Source organism: Gorilla gorilla, chromosome 20, assembly GCF_029281585.2.
Source record: "Gorilla gorilla gorilla isolate KB3781 chromosome 20, NHGRI_mGorGor1-v2.1_pri, whole genome shotgun sequence".
NCBI classification, from domain to species: Eukaryota; Metazoa; Chordata; class Mammalia; order Primates; family Hominidae; genus Gorilla; species Gorilla gorilla.
In genome coordinates, this window is record NC_073244.2 from 30,262,556 (window position 1) to 30,284,912 (window position 22,357).

The 22,357-nt window shown below is 37.8% G+C and overlaps 1 protein-coding gene across 1 annotated transcript; it reads left to right on the plus strand.

Moving 5' to 3' along the window:
- Positions 1-1,136: 1,136 nt before the first annotated feature.
- On the plus strand, positions 1,137-22,057 carry LOC101126289 (zinc finger protein 726). The gene is given in 9 exon segments (XM_004060427.5): positions 1,137-1,268; positions 6,198-6,324; positions 6,812-6,907; positions 19,198-20,831; positions 20,833-20,875; positions 20,878-20,940; positions 20,943-21,026; positions 21,029-21,103; positions 21,106-22,057. Coding segments are annotated over 9 exon segments (2,532 nt in total). The 5' UTR covers positions 1,137-1,265; the 3' UTR covers positions 21,513-22,057.
- The last annotated feature ends 300 nt before the right edge of the window (positions 22,058-22,357 follow it).

A 22,357-nucleotide genomic window follows, 5' to 3' on the forward strand; every position in this document is an offset into this window, starting at 1 on the left:
CTAATTTTGCTTTGCTCTTGTGGAATATATTGTGGTTGTACTCTTTGTGTAGGAATGCAAGACAAGCTCACTAAATGCTTTCTTAAATTGGACGCTTATTAATCTTCTATATATCACCTTCTTTTGGAACTAGAAGTTATGAACGACCTTCACCATACCAACACTGTCTGACTGAATTTCTCTCTACCCTGAATGCAAGAGACCAATGGTTAGGCAGGAATATTAACGCCCCTAATCAGCCTGAAAAAGTTACAGAAGACGAATCTTTGTCTCTCTGCAACTCTTAGGATTAAGGGTCCTCTTGTAAAAGAAGGCGAAAAATATGTCAGAATCATTTGAACCAGAGCGACTCCGTTTTGAGAGAGAGCTAGGAAAATGACGCTGAGACTCGATGGGCTGCATTCTCAGTAAGTTAGGCATTCCTAGCCTCTAGATATTTATGGTTAAGGAAATGAATTAATAATGTTTACTAAGCAGAACCAGACGGAGGAGTGTCCAGATATTCCAACATCTGGGGAATAAAGGTATTCCTAATTTTGCTTTAAAGATAATATCGAGTCGGCCAGGCATGGTGGCTCACGACTGTAATCCCAGCATTTTGGGAGGTCGAGGCGGGTGGATCTCCTGAGGTCAGAAGTTCGAAACCAGCCTGGCTAACGTGGCGAAACCCCATCTCTACTAAAAAAAAAACAAAAAACAAAAATTAGCCCGGTGTGGCTGTGTGCACCTGCAGTCCCAGCTACTATGGAGGCTGAGGCAGGAGAATCGCTTGATCCCGGAAGGCGAAGGGTGCAGTGAGCCGAGATCGCGCCATTGCACTCCAGCCTGGACAACAAGAGCGAAACTTTGTCTAAAAAAAAAATTATTCACATATTTAATACGTTGAAAAAAAGACAGCAAAGAAGAGATAAAATTTTTCCGTGTTCTGGGATGGGCCTCGTTCAGCTCAGGGAGGAAGCCCCGCCTGAAAAGGCTGAGGCTTAGGCTGTCAATCTTTCTTCATTCAGCCCAACGTCTGATGACATCTTCTGTCACTCAGGGCCTTAGAAAGCGGGGTCTTAAACGTTATCCAATCAGAGACGCTGTCCTGGGAACTGTCCAATCAGGCACGCAGCTGGAGCGAACAGGGCGGCTTCCGGGATGTGGCGGGGCCTTTGTCTCTATCTGCTGCCGGAGCTCCAGGTCTCGTCCTCACTACTCTGTGTCTTCTGCTTTTAGGGGCGCAGCCTCTGTGGCCCTGTGACCTGCCCCCTGGAAGCCTAGAAATGGTGAGAGTGCCGGGTCCGACATCCCCAGAGAGGGAACGGGGCTGGCTGGAACCGGTGGAAGCGGCAGTGGCGGGACTCAGGCCTCCTCGTAGTCAGTTTTACAATCTGCGCCCGAGTCGTTGCCCAGCTCGGCCTCAGTCCCTTCAGCCGTAAGATGGCGGCTGCGCTGACAGCCGGGCTCCCGGGCGTTTTGTCTCTTCCCTGCGCAGTGACTGTGCCCTGGCCTGGAGCCCTCTTTGGGCAGCTCTGCACCAGTAGCCCCGCGTCTCTCCCAGATTGTGCAGGGACCATGGGAGGAACGTCAGGGCAGAATCCTGACTCCGGGTGCGGGCTCATGAATGGGAAGAGCTTTGGTCCGTGGGGTTTTCAGGCCATTTTTTCCTATTAAAAATTTATGGGCCTCACTGCAAAAACATTAAATAATGTAAAGTGTGATTCAAAAATTTTAGAGCACCTTGCTGTGGTTTGTAATTTGTATTCCATGGAAGGAAAGGTTTTTATAAGTTTCATGATAAAACCAAATTCCGTAATTGGCTAGGTACGGTTATGTAGATTTTGTTGTTATTTTGTTGTTGTTGTTTTGTTTTCATTTTCTTTTTTTTTTGAGACAGAGTCTCTGTTGCCCAGGCTGAAGTGCAGTTTCGTGATCTCGGCTCACTGCAACCTCCACCTCCCGGGTTCAAGCGATTTTTCTGCCTCAGCCTCCCTAGTAGTTGGGACTACAGGCGCCTGCCACCACATTTGGCAATTTTTTTTATTTTTAGCAGAGACGGGGGTTTCACCGTGTTGGTCAGGCTGGTCTCGAACTCCTGACCTCAGGTGATCCACCCACCTCGGCCTTCCAAAGTTCTGGGATTACAGGCGTGAGCCACTGCGCCCGTCCTAGTTCTTAATTTTTACAATCAAGGTGGAAATATCATGGTTATGTAATCAGAGCTTAATTGGCAGTTTATAGTTGGTTAAGCGTTAAGCCTGAATTTTGTTTCTGCCAATGTAGTAATTTACAAAAAAACGCTCTTGAGTTTAGACTTTTTTTTTAGAAGTAGAAATCCAGGGACTAGAGCCACCTCAATCTAATTTCCTGCCACTTAATGGTTTTCACACTCCACAGGGGACTGATTTTTTTCCCTGAATTTTTCACAAGTGTCCCAGGCAGGGCCTCAAGTCTGCCCCTCATCCCCTATTCCTCCAGCCTGACTGGCTTGCAGTAAAATACTAAATTTCCAGTTTTGTCTGACGTTGCCAAATGCCAGTTTCTCCTCCCTAATTGACTTTATCAACTATTTGTCCTTTAGTGTACATATTGATACCTATTTTAATGAATCTTTTTTTTTTTTTTAAGTATTTGAGACAGAGCCTTGCTCTGTTGCAGTGCAGTGTCTGGAGTGCAGTGGCATGACTTAGGCTCACTGCAGCCTCCGCCTCCTGGGCTCAAACAGTTCTCATTTCTGTCTCCCAAGTAGCTGGAATTACAGATGCCTGGCACCACGCCTGGCTAATTTTTGTATTTTTAGTAGAGACGGGGTTTCACTATGTTGGCCAGGCTGGTCTTGAACTTCTGGTTTCAAGTCATCCGCCTGCCTCGGCCTCCCAAAGAGCTGGGATTACACATGTGAACTACCGTGCCTGCTGAATTAATTATTTTTTGATAAAGCATTTGATGGCACATTTACAAAGATTTTTTTTCTAAATATTTCCTATGAGAATAAAGCAAAGAATAATCTGACACTATTGTAAAATATCTGTGTTTTTTTCTTTTATTTTACCTAGTCACAGATATCTTAGAATGTTTTTGGGTCAAGATTTTTTTTTTTTTTTGGAAACGTCATAGGGTGATGTGTCTTCAGTCACCCTTCAGTTTTAGCTTGGACCTGGGTTTCAGTACTGTATGGGGGATAAACCACGATGCCCACCGTGGCTATGTCTGCTAGAGTGTCTAGTGAATATCAGCTGCTGGGTCATTTTCTCCCATAGGACAACCTGAGTTATTGAGTGTAGCTTCTCAAGTGTGCAGGTGGATGCCCTGAGGCTAAGAGGCATTTCCTGGTGCACTTTTGTTTTTTTAAAAAAACTTAATTCCTTGAGACATTAATATTGTCTTCACCCAACCCAGCTTTCATTTCTTGGAAACTCATTGCTGATCAGCCAATAGCTACAAGCATTGAGGAGAAAAATAATTTCTGCATCCTGGATTCCTTTAGGGGGCAGAAAAATAGTGCAAGAAAAATAGTAAAAAATTTCTATAAAAAAAAATTAGTATTCCAAAAGACCAAAAAACCACCAAAAACCAAAAAACTGACTCCACTGTGGTGGTGTAAGAACTTGCAGAGTAAAATGCGCCTGAGGCACTCACTAGGTCATAGTTCAGAGTCTCCTGAGATGGGTTATTGAGCACTTAAGTGAGCAGGATGGGGTGGGACAATCAACTAATTGAATGGCCTGACTTGACACATGAGTAAAACATATCTGTACCTTGAAAGGATTTGTTCATTTGCCTTGACCTAAGGTTTATTTATGTATCTTTTTAAGACAGAGTTTCCCTCTGTCACCCAGGCTGGAGTAAAGTGGTGCCATCTCTGCTCACTGCAACCTCCAAATCCCGACTTCAGGTGATTGTCATGCTTCAGTCTCCCAAGTAGGTGGGATTACAGGTGTGCACCACCACACCCACCTAGTTTTTGTATTCTTAGTAGAAATGGAGTTTCACCATGCTAGCCAGGCTGGTGTCAAACTTCTGGCCTCAAGTGACTCACCTTCTTTGGCCTCCCAAAGTGCTGTGATTACAGGCATGAGCCACTGTGCTTAGCTGACCTCAGTTTTTTAACTGTGTATTGCATTTTATTAGTAGAGCTTGAAAGGTAAGGAAATATTTACAAAGGCCATAAAAGGTGGTTTTCAAAAATTAATAATATATTTTACTTGTTGAAAACTTTTACTTTATCTTTCTCAGAGTGAGTTTAGAAATTTTTCTCAGGCATGTGCTTTTATGGCTGGGTGATTTCATACAGAAGTCCATCTAGCTTTTAGAATGGTAGCTACCAAAGAAAAAAAGAAAAAAAAAATCTCTGTTCAATTTCAGCTGTAGACAATGAATACATTTCCCCAAAAAATGTGGTAGATAATTGGTGAGTTACATATATTACTGAAAACTTCAGTTCCTTTTTTTAGCAGGGTAAAATTTTGACAGTGAATATCTTTGTTCTGTATCCTTTTTTGTTTGTTTACTACATGATTTTTAATACAAATAATAAAATAATACATTTACTGTCTGAAAGGAATACATAGTTTTGCTTTTCTTACTGAGGTATAAAATGTAAGCACCTTAAAATGTTCTTTCGTTATATGAACATCGAGGAATTTTGCTGATTTTTTCTAACAGTTTTAGTTTCAAAAATGAAATTAATAACTCTAACATGGAAATTAAAGCTTAAGCTGCAGGAGGGTGCCCCTTGTAGGTTGCCATGAGAGTAAGCAGGAACAAAGGAAAGTAGGGGGGTTTTATTACCTCTAAGCAGCTTGTCCTTCTTACTGTGTCCTGTCTCCATTTGCTGGAGTTGGATGGCACGATCCAGTTGGCTAAACCCGCTTGGCTAACTTGAAAAGTGCAGGAATGCGGTTATACCCGGGGCAAGGCAGGAAGATCAGTTTCGGTGGAAGTAGCCCTTGCGACGGGAGGGGTAATTCACAGAGTGGGTAGCAGGTGTGGGATGTGGCTCCATAGATAAGAACTGGCGAGAAGGTTGTTTACCAGGGAAGGGGGAACACAGAGAGTAAGGAAGTCTGGCCTTGAAAGCAAGGGAAAAAAGGGCAAAGAAACTTAAGCAAGCTAAACTTTTGAAGAATAATTTCTTACAGTATTCAACATCTATGCATTACACGATTAAGAAAAGGCTCATTTAAACAGGATGGCATTTATTACCCAGAAAGTTCTGAAAAAACTGTCGGGAGATACCTGCTTATTAGGGTGCTAAAAAAAGACTACTTAAAATCACTATTAAAAATTGTAGAACATGGAAGATATCTGTATCTTGGACTTTCCATAAAAATGATGTTTTCTTATGGCTAAATTCAGACTGTAATTTGCTTTAGTGGGGGTGATATCTCAGTAGTGATGCTGTGTCCTGCGTGCATCAGCACACTATAAAGACTTGTCCTAGTGCAGTTGATGTTAATTCCATAAGCTCTCTTACAGAATTTTTCTGTATGGAGTTATTTTTCTCTTCATCATTAAGTATCTTCATGCAGCTGATGTGCATAAACCATCACACTTAAATGGCAGCTGCCTGTTTTTTTTTAGGTATTCTTTGCATTTATCTTTTGTTGGTAAATGAAAGCTCTCATCTTTGTTTACAGGCCAGAAAAACTGAAAAAAAAACACAGACTCTTCCACTTACTGGATGTTTGACAAAATAGTCTTTTGGGGCCAAAACATTTGCATTACTAATGAGCTTGATAGAGATTCAGTAACTCAGACTTTATTTCAGATCTTCTGAAAAAATACTCTGCATTAACGAGATGTCCAGTTTATTGTACACATTTAAATTTGAGTGGTACCTTCTAACTCAACATGTTTATTTTGTCTGAAAAATATAAACAGCTGTCTTTTTCATCTGAAAAATATACACAACTCATTCAGTATTATGTAAATACTGTACTAAAAAATGTACATGTTAGTACATTTTTACACTTTATCGTTCAGAAAAGTATCATATATACACTGATGTTCTGGATATTATGCCAGTCTCTTTTCTCAGAGTTAGAGAATACATTAGAAAATGTTTGTGTTTTGACAATTATTTTATTGGATAATTTCAGTCCCTCTTATAAGTTAGAACCAATTCTATTCACTTTCTGATTTTACCTTGAGTCAAATGAAAAATTCTGCCCATAGCCACTTTGTAAATATGTGTGTTTGTGTGTATTTTCCAGGGACTGTTGACATTTAGGGATGTGGCCATAGAATTCTCTCTGGAGGAGTGGCAGTGCCTGGACACTGCACAGAAGAATTTATATAGGAATGTGATGTTAGAGAACTACAGAAACCTGGCCTTCCTGGGTGAGGATAACTTTAATACAAAATTTTTAATATAAGCTAAAGCTTTTATTTTTCTTTTGTAGTATGTTTTCTGGTAATGTATGCTTTCCTATTTCTGTTTTCAAGAAAATCCTGGGGATTTGTCTGTTTAGAAAAAATTTCTTCAAGATGTTTCATCCTGACCTGAAATTTCCACATTCCTGAGCTGATCTGTGTCTTTCGCTTTAGATTAGTGGTAATTTCAGAACCTTAGTGGCATAAAATATTGTTATTCACACCTTAAAATCCAAGTGCCATTACCAATTTTTGCTTCAGTAGTACCAGGCAGTGAAATTAAGAACCTACAAAATTAAAATATTCTGTAAATATTTAAAAATTTCTATTATAAATTAGTATATGGGATAAATTTATTATAATATTCTATTATATCCCTTTTACTTTGCACATTACTAAGTTGGTAATTGGAGAATATGAGCAAGATTCATGTTAATTATTTTTAATAAAACAGGTATTGCTGTCTCTAAGCCAGACCTCATCATCTGTCTGGAGAAAGAAAAAGAGCCCTGGAATATGAAGCGAGATGAGATGGTGGATGAACCCCCAGGTAGGTGAGAGTGAATACAACAGACGACCTGGGTGAGAGGTCCAACGTCAAGAAGAAAGCCAGTCTTTAAAGTGATTTGGAAAGCTGCGTTCCAAAGGAAACCGTTTCTGGAAAGCCTGAAATTTTTAAAAAAATATACTCTCACATAGGGGCATCTTCTGCTTATGCTTATAAAATCTCTAAGAATTCTACTCTCCCTTCAGTGATCTTCCTTAACATTTACAGTGACAGCCAAAGTACTGTTCATGGCATATAAAAGAGCGTACAATCTGACTTTTTTTTTCTTGTTTTTGTGGACAGATAGATATCTGCATAATTTTGAGACACTCTATGTTAAAATTTTTTTTTGTTTTAGAAGGAGTTTCGCTTTTGTGGCCCATGCTGGAGTGCAATGGTGCGATCTCGGCTCACTGCAACCTCTGCCTCCCGGGTTGAAGTGATTGTCCTGCCTCAGGCTCCTGAGTAGCTGGGGTTACAGGTGCACACCACCACAACTGGCTAATTTTTTGTATTTCTAGTAGAGACGGAGTTTCATCATGTTGGCCAGGCTGGTCTCCTGACCTCAGGTGATCCACCCAGCTCAGCCTCCCAAAGTGCTGGGATTACAGGTGTGAGCCACTGTGCCTGGCCTCTCTTTTTGCACGAGAGTAGTGGTTTCTGTTTCATTAGGGGGTTTTTTTTGTTTGTTTGTTTTTCTGCTCATTTCATCCTGTTTTTTTTCTTGCTTTCTTTTTTTTTGTTTTGTTTATTTAATATGGCAGTTTTTACTTCCTGCAGAAAGGGTATACTCGCCAGCAGTTTTGCCACGAGAGTACACTGAGCAAAGGAGACAGGGTCATTTATAACCTGATGTGTCCACTCTACTGCTGTGTCCAGTTTCCATTGGCTGGAACGGGCATCCTGTTTTCATTACTATAGCCTTGAAATATAGTTTGGGCCATGTGTGGTGGCTCACGCCTGTAATCCCAGCATTTTGGGAGGCCAAGGCGGGTGAATCACGAGGTCACGAATTTGAGACCAGCCTGGCCAACATGGTGAAACCCCATCTATACTAAAAATAAAAAAATTAGCTGGGCTCAGTGGTGGGCACCTGTAATCCCAGCTACTCAGGTGGCTGAGGCAGGAGAATTGCTTGAACCCGGGAGCCAGAGGTTGCAATGAGCTGAGATCATGCCACTGTACTTTAGCCTGGGCGGCAGAGCAAGACTCTCTCTCTCTCTATGTGTATATATATATATATATATATATATATATATATATATATATAGTTTGAAATTATAAAGTATAATGTCCTTCTGCTTTGTTCTTTTTCCTCAAGATTGCTTTGGCTATTCAAAATTTATTGTGGTTTCGTGTACATTTTAGGATTGTAATTTTCATTACTGTGAAAAACTGGAATTTTGACAGGGAGTTTATTGAGTCTAGAGATCACCTTAGATAATATGGCAGTTTCACAATACTTATTCTTTCAATAGAAATAAAATATTTTTAAATTTATTTGTGTCCTCTCTAATTTTTTTATTGCTATATCTTTCACTTAAAAGATTTATGAGCTGCTTGGTTAAATTTGTTCTAAAATTGATTATTTTATTGCTATTGTAAATAAGAATGTTTTTTCCTCTATTTTATCAGAGAGATGGTTTTAAGTGTATGGAATGATAACTTATAATTGTATGTTAATTTCATATTTTGCTAATCAACTGAGTGTATTCATTAGTTTAAAGAGGTTTTAATGTACTTTTTTATATATAAGATGACATAATCTACAAACAGTGACGTTTTACTTATTGGTCTTCAATTTCAGTGACTTTAAATTTTTGTTTCGACTACTTCTTTCACATACTTTCAGTGCTATGTTAAAATAGAAGCATTGACAATGAGAGACAATAGTATTGCGTTGGTGTCTGTAAATTTGAAGGAGCAAACACCTCTTCAGGATTTTATAAACTGGTTTCAGAAACTAAAAATCTATTTTCGTTGTACCCCCAGGGTGATAGAATATCCTCTGGGTTTGTAGTGAAGAGGGGTTGTAGCTTGGTCTTAAGTCTGCTGGGTTTGCACAAGGGTCCACTTTTAGTTGTCTTGTTAAACAGGGCTTGGATATTTGTAATTCTCATTTAAATTTTAGACAGAGTGAATATCCTTCAGGACTTTGCTCTGAAGGGCAGACCCAAGGGCAGGTTCCTGCAGTCAGGTCTGTATATGGTGTTCTTTATATCAGGATGTGGATGAGCATGGCTTTCACCCAGTACAAGAGAGGATTTTCCCAGGTCACTTTGGATTTCTACATAGGCAGAACTGCCCATGAACTGTGGCTCAGGGAGATGGAACTGAGTCATGGAACTGCTTCAGGGACCACAGGAAAGGCCAAGGTCTGAGGCCTGCCATCATGGCTATAAATGGAGGTCTTCCTCCAGGCCCCTGGAAGGGCAGGACCCCTGCTGCCCGCTGGCTCCCAAGACTGTGGCTGTGAAGAGTTTGGGATGGTTACAGAGTAAGTTTAAAATTCTCAGTGGAACCAAGTTAGGTGGAACACTTTCTTGTCTGTAGCCAAAAACAGTGGTCATGTAGTTTGCAACCTGAACGGAGGCCTGCCTTCTAAACAGAATTACCTTGAATCTTGGGCTTTAGCAGAATTTCACAACTCCTTTCCTGGATCTCAGAGCTCTCTTAAAGGCATTTATTTTTGAGATGAGGTCTTGCTACATAATCCAGGCAAGTCTTAATATTTTGACCTCAAGCAGTTCTTCAACTGTAATGTACCATGTAGTTTTCATTACAGGTGTGAACCATGATGCCTGGTTCTCTCATAAAAGCATTTTTGTCAGGAATGGATGACAAATTTTCTTGCTGTCAGGGGATAAGCAAATAGGTCACCTTTTTTTTTTTATCTTATTAATGCCACTCTCCATATAAATTTTTACTTTCTATTTTCTACTTCAAATTTGTCTGTAATTTTAGATTCAGACATTTAGGACAATATACTAGAATTTACATGTTGTTCCTGAATTAAATTAGATAATTAATACGCAGGCAGGCAAAAAGGAATTACAGAATTTTCAACCACTTTTGTCAGCCTATAACTAAATAACATAATTTATTCCCCAAGTATTTGTTTCATATATGAGGCTCTAACCATATTCTGCTAAATATATATATAATTTAGCAATGTAAGGCTATTCTTTGCTTCTAAACTTGGATTACAGTAGTTTTATTTTGTGTAAAAATAGCATACATTTAAAACATAAAAATTGGCATGAATTTCTTTTAAATGCTTATCTATTAAAAGTTTCTCATTAGCATCTCCTATTGGTGATTGCACTGCATTTTCTCTGAAATTTTATTGCCACACAATAGATGCCAGTAATTTTTTTTTTTTTTTTTTTGAGACGGAGTCTCGCTCTGTCACCCAGGCTGGAGTGCAGTGGTGTGATCTTGGCTCACTGCAACCTCCGCCTCCCAGGTTCACGCCATTCTCCTGCCTCAGCCTCCTGAGTAGCTGGGACTATAGGTGCCGACACCGCGCTTGGCTAATTTTTTGTATTTTTAGTAGAAACGGGGTTTCACCGTGCTCTCAATCTCCTGATCTCGTGATCTGCCCGCCTCGGCCTCCCAAAGTGCTGGGATTACAGATGCCAGTAATTTAAAATGCCTGCCTTCCATGAATGCACAGTTACAGTCAAACATTGCAGTTATCTAGACAAATTATTTGTTAATGTACATAAATGTTGCCAACTAGTTGTAATGAGTAAACATTTCTGTTATTGTGTTGCAGTTTTATATTAGTGTTTTCTGTAGTGTAAGTTTCCTAACATCAGTTTACTGTGCCTATTGGTTTTTTCTTATATATTATGTTTTGTATACTTTAAGTTAATGTGGAGTTTAATTAAAAGATAAATGAGCCATGTCTATCACAATCAAATTATATATGTGTGTGTGTTTATATCTACAAATATGACCCCAATTTTGGTTATACCTTGTATATATTCTTTCTTAGCTCTTTTTTTTTTCTTTGAGAGGAAGTTTTACTCTTGTTGCCGAGGCTGAAGTGTAATGCACGATCTTGACTCACTGCAACCTCTGTCTCCCGGGTTCAAGTAATTCTCCTGCCTCAGCCTCCAGAGTAGCTGGGATTACAGGCACATGCCACCACACCTGGCTAATTTTGTATTTTTTTTTTTTTTTTTTCAGTAGAAATGGTATTTCTCCATGTTGGTCAGGCTGGTCTCAAACTCCTGACCTCAGTTGAAATGCCCACCTTGGCCTCTGAAAGTGCTGGGATTACAGGCGTGAGCCGCCTTGCCTGGCCTCTTAGCTCATTTTCAATGTTGGTTTTATCTTGTCTAAGTTAGTAGCCTTGGAAATAGTCTTATTTTCACCATGCGTTTAATGATGAATATATATTTCCTTTGTGTGAGATAATTCTTTTGTGATTTGAAGGTAATTTTTAAAAAAGATTCATAATCCTGTATTGTCTTCAGTTTTTAAAAAAATAATTGTTTTAAAAAAACAAAACATATAATTTACCTTCTTAAATCCATTTAAATGTACATGTCAGGGCGAGGCAATGTAGTGGATCCCTTCTGTAAAACCAGGATTTTGAGAGGCCAGGACAGGAGGATTGCTTGAGCCCAAAAGATTGAGACCAACCTGGGTAAAATATGGAGACACCCTCTCTACAAATATTTTTTTCTAAGAAATAGCAAGGCATGGTGGTGTGCACCTGTGGTCCCGGCTACTTGAGAGTTTGAGGGTCAGGATTACTTGACGCTGGGAGTGTGAGGCTGCAGTGAGCCATAATTGTCCCATTGTACTCAAACTTGGGTGACAGATTGAGACCTTGTCTTAAAAAAAAAAGTGTATATTTCAGGCATATCATGTATATTCACATTGTTATGCAAAAGACTTCTTGAAATTTTACATCTTGTAAAACTAAAACTCAATATCCATTAGATAACATTTACCCATTTTATGCTCTCTTTAGCCCTTGAGAAGCACTTTTCCACTTTCTGTTTTTACAAGTGTAATTGTCTTATGTATCTCATATAAGTGAAATCGTAACATCCATCATTTCTTTACTGGTTTATTTCAGTTGGCATAATATTCTCAAAGTGTATCTTCAAATGTGACGATTTTTTTTCAAGGCTGAATAATATTCCATTGTATCAAATATGTCTTCAAGTTCCTATGTTATATATTTTAGATATAGATTCATAAATGGAATCACTTTAATAATTTATATTATTTGAAGTACATTTATAACATTATAAAATAACTGGTACATCTTTATTTTCCACCGACAATCAACCCAACTAAGTTTTGTATTTTTAGTAGAGATGGGATTTCACCATGTTGGTCAGGCTGGTCTCAAACTCCTGACGTCAGGATTCGCCCACTTCTGCCTCCCAAAGTGCTGGGATTACAGGCTTGAGCCACCACGCCCGGCCAAGGGTTTTATTTTTATTGCATCATCAACAGATTTGGTGTTTTCAAAAAATTGATAGTGGCCATTTAAATGAGTGTGAGGGGATTTTGTTTTTATTATGACTTTTATGCATTTCTCTACAAATTAGTTTTGAGTGTCCTTTCAAATTTTTGATGAAAATTTATTTCAATTTGTCTATTTCTAAATAAAGTTATTCAATTTTATTGTTCAGTTTTTCTTTTCTTTTTTGGGAGATGAAGTCTTGCTCTGTCGCCCAGGCTGAAGTGCAATGGTGAGATCTCGGCTCCCTGCAACCTCCGCCTCCTGGGTTCAAGCGATTCTCCCACCTCAGCCTTATGAGTAGCTGAAATAACAGGCGTGTGCGACCATGCCTGGCTCATTTTTGTATTTTTAGTAGAGACAGAGTTTCACCATGTTGGTCAGGATGGTCTGGAACACCTGTCCTCGTGATCCGCCTGCCTCTGCCTTTCAGTGTGCTGCAATTACAGGTGTGAGCCACCACACCCGGCTATTGTTTGGTTTTAAAAGTTTATAGTTTTTGAATATTGACTCCTATCACATGTAATTTGTAAATATTTCCACCCATTTTCTAGAATGCATTATCCATCTTTTAAATATTTATATGTGCAGAAATGTTGAAGTGTAGTGTAGTTAAATTTTTTGTTTTTTTCTTTGGTGCTCATGCATTTAATTTTATATCTAAGAAAATGGCCCCAAGACTGATGTCGTGTTTTCCCTATATATTTTAAAGAGATTAAGAAGTTATCCGGTCAGGTGCGGTGGCTCATGCCTGTAATCCCAGCGCTTTGAGAGGCTGAGGTGGGCGGATCATAAGGACAGGAGTTCAAGACAAGCCTGGCCAACATGGTGAAACCCCGTCTCTACTAAAAATACAAAAAAATTAACTGAGCATGATGGCGTGCATGTTAATCCCAGCAACTCAGGAGGTTGAGGTGGGAGAATCAGTTGAACCCAGGAGGCGGAGGTTGTAGTGAGCCTAGACCACGCCACTGCACTCCACCTGGGCTGCACTCCAGCCTGGGCAGCAGAGCAAGACTCTGTCTCCAAAAAAAAAAAAAGTTATCTTTCTATGTCTAATGAAAAGATTTTTCACATATGGTATAGAGAAATAATTGAACTTCATTTTATCGTTATGGATGTTCAGCTTTCAACATAATTTTTTGAAAAGATTATCTTTTTTCTACTGTGTGCTCATGTTAATTTTGTGGGAGATTATTTGGCCTTACACAGAAGGGTTCATTTCTGGGCCCTCTATTCTGTTCTTTCATCTCTTTATCTGTCTTTGTGTCAGTACCAAATTGTTTTTGTTATTGTTGCTTTTAATGTGTTTCAAAATCAGAAAATATAATGTCTCTGTTGTTTTTCATGGGTGTTTGTCTATAGTTCATAATAAAATTTTAACATTTTAAACAATGTTTCCTTAAAAAACCCCTATTTGGATTTATATAAAAATTATTATTTTTTGAGATGGAGTCTTGCTCTGTCACCCAGGCTGGAGTGCAGTGGCACTATCTCGGCTCACTGCAACCTCCGCCTCCCAGGTTCAAGCAATTCTCCTGTCTCAACTTCCAGAGTAGCTGGGATTACATGCCCAGCTAAATTTTTTTGTATTTTTAGTAGAGACGGGGTTTCACTGTGTTGCCCAGGCTGGTTTAGAATTCCTGAGTTCAGGCAATCCACCCGCCTCAGCCTCCCAAAGTGCTAGGATTACAGGTGTGAGCCACCTCACCCGGCCATAAAAATTATATTAAATATGTCTACCACTGTAGGTTGTATTGACATTTTGAAAAATTAATGTTTTTTTATTCCTGAGCAAAAATATGTTGGAAAGTGTGTTTTATTTTTATATATTTTTATATTGTTCAGTTTTACTTTTAATTTCTAGTTTAATTCAGTTTTGGTCAGACAACACAAAGTGTGTAATTTTGGTCTTCTTAAATTTATTTGTTATTGTTGTGTTTGTTGTGGTTTTTGTTTGTATACAGGATCGTATTCTGTCACCCAGGCTGGAGTGTACTGGCATGATTTTGGCTCACTGCAGCCTCAACCTACTGGGCTCAAGTGATCTTTCCACCTCAGTGTCTCCAGTAGTTGGGACTACAAACATAAAGTACCATGTCTGAATAATTCTTTGATTATTTGTAGGGATAGAGTTGCCCAGGCTGGCCTCAAACTTTTAACTCCAGGTGATCCTCTCACCTTGGTCTCTCTTAAGTGTTGGGATTATAGGCATGAGCTACACCACCCAGCTGGCATTCTTAAATTTGATAAAACTTAGTATGTGTCCTAACAGAATACACCAGCTGCAAATAAGCTGTATTTTCTTGCTTTTGACTGGAAAGTTCTGTACTCATCTGTTAAACCTAGTTGGTCTATAATATGGTTTTGATGTTCATGTCCTCCAAACCTTATGATTAAATGCAATTTTTAATGTTGGATGTGAGACCTGGTGGGAGGTGTTTGGGTCATGGGGGCAAAGTCCTCATAGATAGCTTGGCACCATCCTCTCAGTAATGAAAATGTTTACACTCCATTAATTCAGATGAAAGCAGGTTTATTAGAAGAACCTGGCTCCTTCGCCTCATACTTGCTCTGTCCCTCATCATGTAATATGTGCAGTTACTCTTCGCCTTCAATCATGACTGTAAGCTTGGTGACACTCTCACCAGAAGCAGATGTTGGCACACTTTCTACAGTCTGCTAAATTGTGAGCCAAATAAATATTATTTCTTTATAAGTTATCCACTCTCCAGTATTCACCTATATACAGAATAATTGATACAGTCTATAATGTTGTCTAGGTTTTCTGTTTTCTTATTTTTTGTTTAATGTGAATTTTGTATTACAGAAAATGGGGTCTTGATGTCTACAATTATTATGTTGCTATGTATTTCTTGCTTTACTTTTGTCAATATTTGCTTTATATATTTTGGAGCCCTGATGTTGTACATACACATATAGATAAATAGATAGATAGATAGATAGATAGATAGATAGATAGATAGATAGATAGATATAGTAGTTATAAATTTGTGGTAATATCAACCCATTTTACCAATATATACTACCAATGTTTGTCTCACATTAGCACTTGACTTAAAATATATTATGTCTAAAACCCAAGTGTAGTTACTGTTTTCATAAAATACAGGTTTTTGCACTATGTAATTTTCAGCCTATTTGACTCAATGCTAAAATTAGTCCCTTGTAGGTAGCATATGGTTTGCTTTTTCTTAAGCCACTAAAGCATTTTATTTTTTCTTTTTATAATTTCATTTATTTACTTGTTTATTTATTTTTGAGATAGGTCTCACTCTGTCAACCAGGCTGGTTTGCAGTGTTGTGATCATGGCTCACAGTAGCCTCAGTTTCTCAAACTCAGATTCTCTCATTTCAGCCTCTCAGGTAGCTGGGTTACAAGTGTGTAGCATCACACCTAGCTAGTTTTTTTTTGTATTTATGGTTGAGACAGAGTTTTGCCACATTGCCAAGGCTGGTCTCAAACTTCTGAGATCCAGTGATCAGCCCATCTTAACCTCTCAAAGTCCTGAGATTATTTTTTTTCTATTAAGTAGTTTAATTTATGTTTAAAATTATTTATTAAAAATGAAGTTACTACTTTTATTGTGATTGTTTTATGTGTTCCTCAGTGGTATTTTTTATATGTTGGTTTATTGCCTTAAATTTCATTTTAATTGTGTAGTGATGTGCTTCAATTATTTTTTATATCTTGTTTTGCATAGTTTCTATAAATATTATCTTCATAATCATCTTGTGTATTAGTCTGTTTTTATGCTGCTAATGAAGACATACCTGAGACTGGGCAATTTAGAAAAGAAAGAGGTTTATTGGACTTACAGTTGTGTGTGACCGGGGAGACCTCACAATCATGGTGGAAGGTGAAAGGCATGTCTCACATGGTGGCAGACAAGAGAGGGAGCTTGTGCAGGAAAACTCTGCCTTATAAAGCCTTCAGATTTCATGAGACTTATTCACTATCATGAGACCAGCACAGAAAAGACCTGCCCCCATGATTCAATTACCTTCCACCACGTCCCTCCCACAACATGTGGGAATTAAAGATGAGTCTTGGGTTGGGACATGGCCAAACCATATCATCTTAAAAAATGGAGTTTACATGAAACATCTTAAAATTAAAACAATATATTTATATCTCATGACAACTTCAATTGAATATAAAGATAATACCTCTATATTTTTCAGTTTATTAATGTTAAAATTATTTTATATTGTGTACTAACATATTTATGCAGGTTTTTATTCTGTTTCAAATATTCTACAGAATAGCTTTAAGAGTTATATGCATCATCATTATAATAGTAAAAATTTCTATATTTGTATATTTACATTTAATAGAGAGCTTTATTTTATATATGGTTTTATGATGCTGTCCAGTAGTATTTTTAAACAAAATGGACTTATTATAGCAGTTCTTACTATATGTAGAGTCTCACTGTATTACTCAGGCTGACCTGAAACTCCTGGCCTCTAGTGTTCTGATAGCCTTGGCCTCCTAAAACTGTAAAATTAGAGGCATGAGCCACGGTGCCTGGCCACCATGTACCATTTTTTTTGGTAGAACTATGCTACTGGTGATGAACACCCTTACCTTTTATTTTGGATTTTTTAATTTTCATCTTTTTAAAGAGAAATACATTTAAATCAAATATTATTGGTTAGAAATATTTTTTCCTTTTATTACATCAAAATTTGGGAATTTTTATCTTCAAGTAATCTCTATGTTATTTTTTTCCCATATTCTTCTTCTGAGATTTTCTTAATGAATATATTGATCTAGTTGATGGTATCCAATCACTTTTACATTCCATGTTTTAATTTTGTTTTGAAAGTTTATATTTTTATGTTATATATTTTAGGGTATGCTACCACACATCCATTAATTGTGTTTTGATTTTTTAGTATATATTATAATTGTGCATGCCAATATTTTAACTTTATGTAATTTAAGACATTGTGGAGCAAAATCATATATGAATTAGCCATATGTCTTTTTCTGATAGAATTATCTGTATGTTTGTTTGCCTGTATAAACGTTATCCTTGTATTTTTTTAATAATGTGTATATTTGTTGTGTAAGTTTGTTGTGAATGGTTTTCTAATCCTGTGTAGATGTGAAGTCATAAAATTCTTGTAATTTCAACATCGTATTTATTTGTGAGTCTATGTAATTTTTGTGTGGTAGAAACATTTTTGGATTTGAATATAATTTAAAACAATCATAATTATTTATCTCTTTTAGGTATTATTGTTTATTTTTGCTTGTCTAAAAAACACGACAAAATTTACCACAAAATATTTTTAAATATTCAGTTTAGTCATATTAATTATCTTGACATTGTAATGCAACATATTGCTAAAATGTTTCTTTCTTGCAAAGCTAAATCTTAATACATATTAAACAGCTACCAATTTTTCCTTCTTTTTTTCTTTTTTGAGATGGAGTCTTATTCTGTCACCCTCACTGGAGTGCAGTGGCGTGATCTCAGCTCACTGCAACCTCCACCTTCCAGGTTCAAGCAATTTTAGTGCTTCAGCCTTCTGAGTAGCTGGGGCTGCAGGCACCTGCCACCATGCCCAGCTAATTTTTTGTATTGTTTTAGTAAAGATGGGGTTTCACCCTGTTAGCCAGGATGGTCTTGATCTCCTGACCTCATGATCCACCTGCCTCAGCCTCCCGAAGTGCCGGGATTACAGGCATGAGCCACTGCCCCCCAGCCAAAACCGCAACTGAGCTTCTTTATTTTTACATCATTTTTTCTAATTTTTAGGATCTGTTAGTTTCCTTTTGTATTTTTTACCTCCACAGTTTCTGTTTTTATGAAATGTTAAATATTTTTGTTCTCATCCTCATTTTTGTGATTTTCCATACTTGTCTCTGTTCCTGTTTTAATCAGTATTATTCAATTTATTACCAATTCTTAAAATTAATGTATAAATCTTATTTTTTTATGTTTTCTTTCAGAAAATTTTATGATATTTTTGGTGGGATGATACTGCCATATTTTGTATATATTATAAGCTTTCAGTTTTTTACATTAAAAAAATCTACCTGTCAAAATTTGTATAATGTGGCTTTGTCCTGGCATAGTCTGAAAACAATTGTCTTGGCTCATCATTATGGCAGTTTTTCAAACATATTCTTAGGACCTGTATTGTCTGAAATTTTGTGTTCAGTTTTTAGTTAAGAGAGTTTATTCATATTACTTTGTAGGAGTCAGTAATCACTTGCTACACCTGTTCCTTTTCTGTGGTACTGCAGTCTGGCGGCTGCTGGAACATTTCTCTTTGGTCTCAGTGGACTCAAACTCTCATTCCAAAGTATACCACCATTTCTGTCAGCACTTTATGTCATGAGAGACAGAAAACAGTGTCAGAAAAAAGCCCCTAAAAGCCAGAAATGATAATGAATGTGCCAGGATTTTACCTTTCTTTTAAAACAGAAATCAAGAGTTTGCAATTTACTTCTAAAGGCACTATGTTATAGTGGGAAGCAGGAAAAGCTGTGTTGGGTAAATTTAGACTTTTCTTTTTCTTCTATGTGGTTTTTTGCATTGTGCTCTTCTGGAACACTGCACACAGTTAACTGATTTATAAATTTCCCACAGATGTATTTTGGTTTGTAAATTTTTGTTACATTTAAATGTCTATGAAAGAATTAGGGTCTGTGGTATTTTGCAAAACCATCTTGTTTATGTAGGTTGTATAATTTTATAGGTAAGATTTTTAAACTATATTTATGTCAGTATAGTAAGTGGAGTAAATTATTTTAATTTTTTTTTAGGTATATGTCCTCATTTTGCTCAAGACATTTGGCCAGAGCAGGGCGTGGAAGATTCTTTTCAAAAAGTAATACTAAGAAGATTTGAAAAATGTGGACATGAGAATTTACAGTTAAGAAAAGGTTGTAAAAGTGTGGATGAGTGTAAGGTACACAAAGAAGGTTATAATGGACTTAACCAGTGTTTCACAACTACCCAGGGCAAAGCATCTCAATGTGGTAAATATTTGAAAGTCTTTTATAAATTTATAAATTTAAACAGATATAAGATAAGACATACTAGAAAGAAACCTTTCAAATGTAAAAATTTTGTCAAATCATTTTGCATGTTTTCACACAAAACCCAGCATAAAAGCATATATACTACAGAGAAGTCCTACAAATGTAAAGAATGTGGAAAAACCTTTAATTGGTCCTCAACCCTTACTAATCATAGGAAAACTCGTGCTGAAGAAAAGCCCTACAAATGTGAAGAATATGGCAAAGCTTTTAATCAATCCTCAAATTATACTACACATAAGGTAACTCATACTGGAGAGAAGCCTTACAAGTGTGAAGAATGTGGCAAAGCATTTAGCCAATCCTCAACACTAACCATACATAAGAGGATACACACTGGAGAGAAACCCTGCAAATGTGAAGAATGTGGCAAAGCATTTAGCCAACCCTCAGCACTAACCATACATAAGAGGATGCACATTGGAGAGAAACCCTACAAATGTGAAGAATGTGGCAAAGCATTTGTATGGTCCTCAACCCTAACTAGACATAAGAGGCTGCACACTGGAGAGAAACCCTACAAATGTGAAGAATGTGCCAAAGCTTTTAGCCAATTCGGACACCTTACTACACATAGGATAATTCATACTGGAGAGAAACCCTACAAATGTGAAGAATGTGGCAAAGCATTTATATGGCCCTCAACCCTAACTAAACATAAGAGGATTCACACTGGAGAGAAACCCTACAAATGTGAAGAATGTGGCAAAGCTTTTCATCGATCCTCAAATCTTACTAAACATAAGATAATTCATACTGGAGAGAAACCTTACAAGTGTGAAGAATGCGGCAAAGCGTTTATATGGTCCTCAAACCTTACTGAACATAAGAAAATTCATACTAGAGAGAAACCCTACAAATGTGAAGAATGTGGTAAAGCATTTAGCCGATCCTCAGCCCTAACTACACATAAGAGGATGCACACTGGAGAGAAACCCTACAAATGTGAAGAATGTGGCAAAGCTTTTAGCCAGTCCTCAACCCTTACTGCACATAAGATAATTCATACTGGAGAGAAACCCTACAAATGTGAAGAATGTGGCAAAGCATTTATATTGTCCTCGACCCTATCTAAACATAAGAGGATTCACACTGGAGAGAAACCCTACAAATGTGAAGAATGTGGCAAAGCTTTTAATCAATCCTCAAATCTTAGTACACATAAGATAATTCATACTGGAGAGAAACCTTACAAGTGTGAAGAATGTGGAAAAGCATTTAATCGATCCTCAAATCTTAGTACGCATAAGATAATTCATACTGGAGAGAAACCTTACAAGTGTGACGAATGTGGCAAATCATTTATCTGGTCCTCAACCCTTTTTAAGCATAAGAGGATTCATACTTGAGAGAAACCTTAAAAAGGGTAAAGAATGTGGCAAAGCATTTATATGGTCCTCAACGCTAAACGTAAGAGGATGCAAACTGGAGAGAAACCCTACAAATGTGAAGAATGTGAAAAAGCTTTTAATCCTCAAATCTTACTAAACATTAGATAATTCACACTGGAGAGAAACCTTACAAGTATGAAGAATGTGGGAAAGCTTTTAATCATTCTCAAATCTTACTACACATAAGATAATTCATACTGGAAATAAACCCTACAAATGTGAAAAATGTGGCAAAGCATATGGTCCACACCCCTAAGCAGACATAAGAGGATGCACACTGGAGAGAAACCTTACAAATGTGAGGAATGTGGCAAAGCCTTTAAATGTTCCTCAACTGTTACTAAACATAAAGTAATTCATACTGAAGAGAAACCCTACAAATGTGAAAAATGTGGCAAAGCCTTTAAGCAATCTTCAATCCTGAGTAACCATAAGAGAATTCAAACTGGAAAGAAACCCTGCAAGTCTGAAGAATGTGGGAAATCTTTTTTTTTTTTCCATTGCACCTTTATTGTTTATTCTGTTCACTGTTCAGAATTTTCATACAGTCTTTCTAGAATCAAGAAGGGTGTACAGTGGTATTCCTGCGGCTTTCTCTCCTCTCTACCTCCTCTCTTGTTCAGCAGCCTCCGGACCCCCAAGGGCTAAGGAATCAGACACACCGGGTTTGGATCCTGACTCCACTAGGAGCCATGTGATCTCAGGGATATTTCTTGATCTCTCTCAGCTCTTCTTCCTTCTTCTGCAATGTGGGGAAAAGACTCCCTCTCTCACAGAGTTGCTACCAGAATTCAATGACTCCAAGTATCCAAAGCATCTGGCACAGTGCCTGGGCACACAGTACGCCCAGATGCACCTTAGCTTCCTTCCTTCTGGCAGGGAAAAGATACCTGATAAACAAAGCCAGAGCCAGCTGCTTAGGGGCATTTGCTTTATAAAGAGCCTGGTCTCTTTAACAGAGCCCAAGAAATGACTCTCTAATGGTGGAATTTCAGACACCATAGCATGGGTGAGGGAGAGATCTGGAGGCATAGACTATAGAAGTCTCAGAATCATTTGAATCCAGCCAGGCAGACTGCTGCTGCTTCTGCCCAGGGGCAAGGCTGGTGATACAGTTTGGCTGTAACCCCACCCAAATCTCATCTTGAATCCCCACATGTTGTGGGGAGAGACCCAGTGGGAGGTAACTGAATCACGGGCAGGTTTCCCATGGAATGTGGGAAATCTTTTAACCTGTCTTCAACTTTTATTAAACATAAGGTAATTCATACTGGAATAAAACTCTACAAATGTGAAGAATGTGACAAAGTGTTCTTCTGGTCCCCAGCCCTAACTAGACATAAGAAAATTCATGCTGGACAGCAACCCTACAAATGGGAAAAAATTGGCAAAGCCTTTAACCAGTCCTCACATCTTACTACAGATAAGACAACTCATATTGGAGAGAAATCTTACAAGTGTGAATAATATGGAAAGCCTAAAAAAGTCCTCAA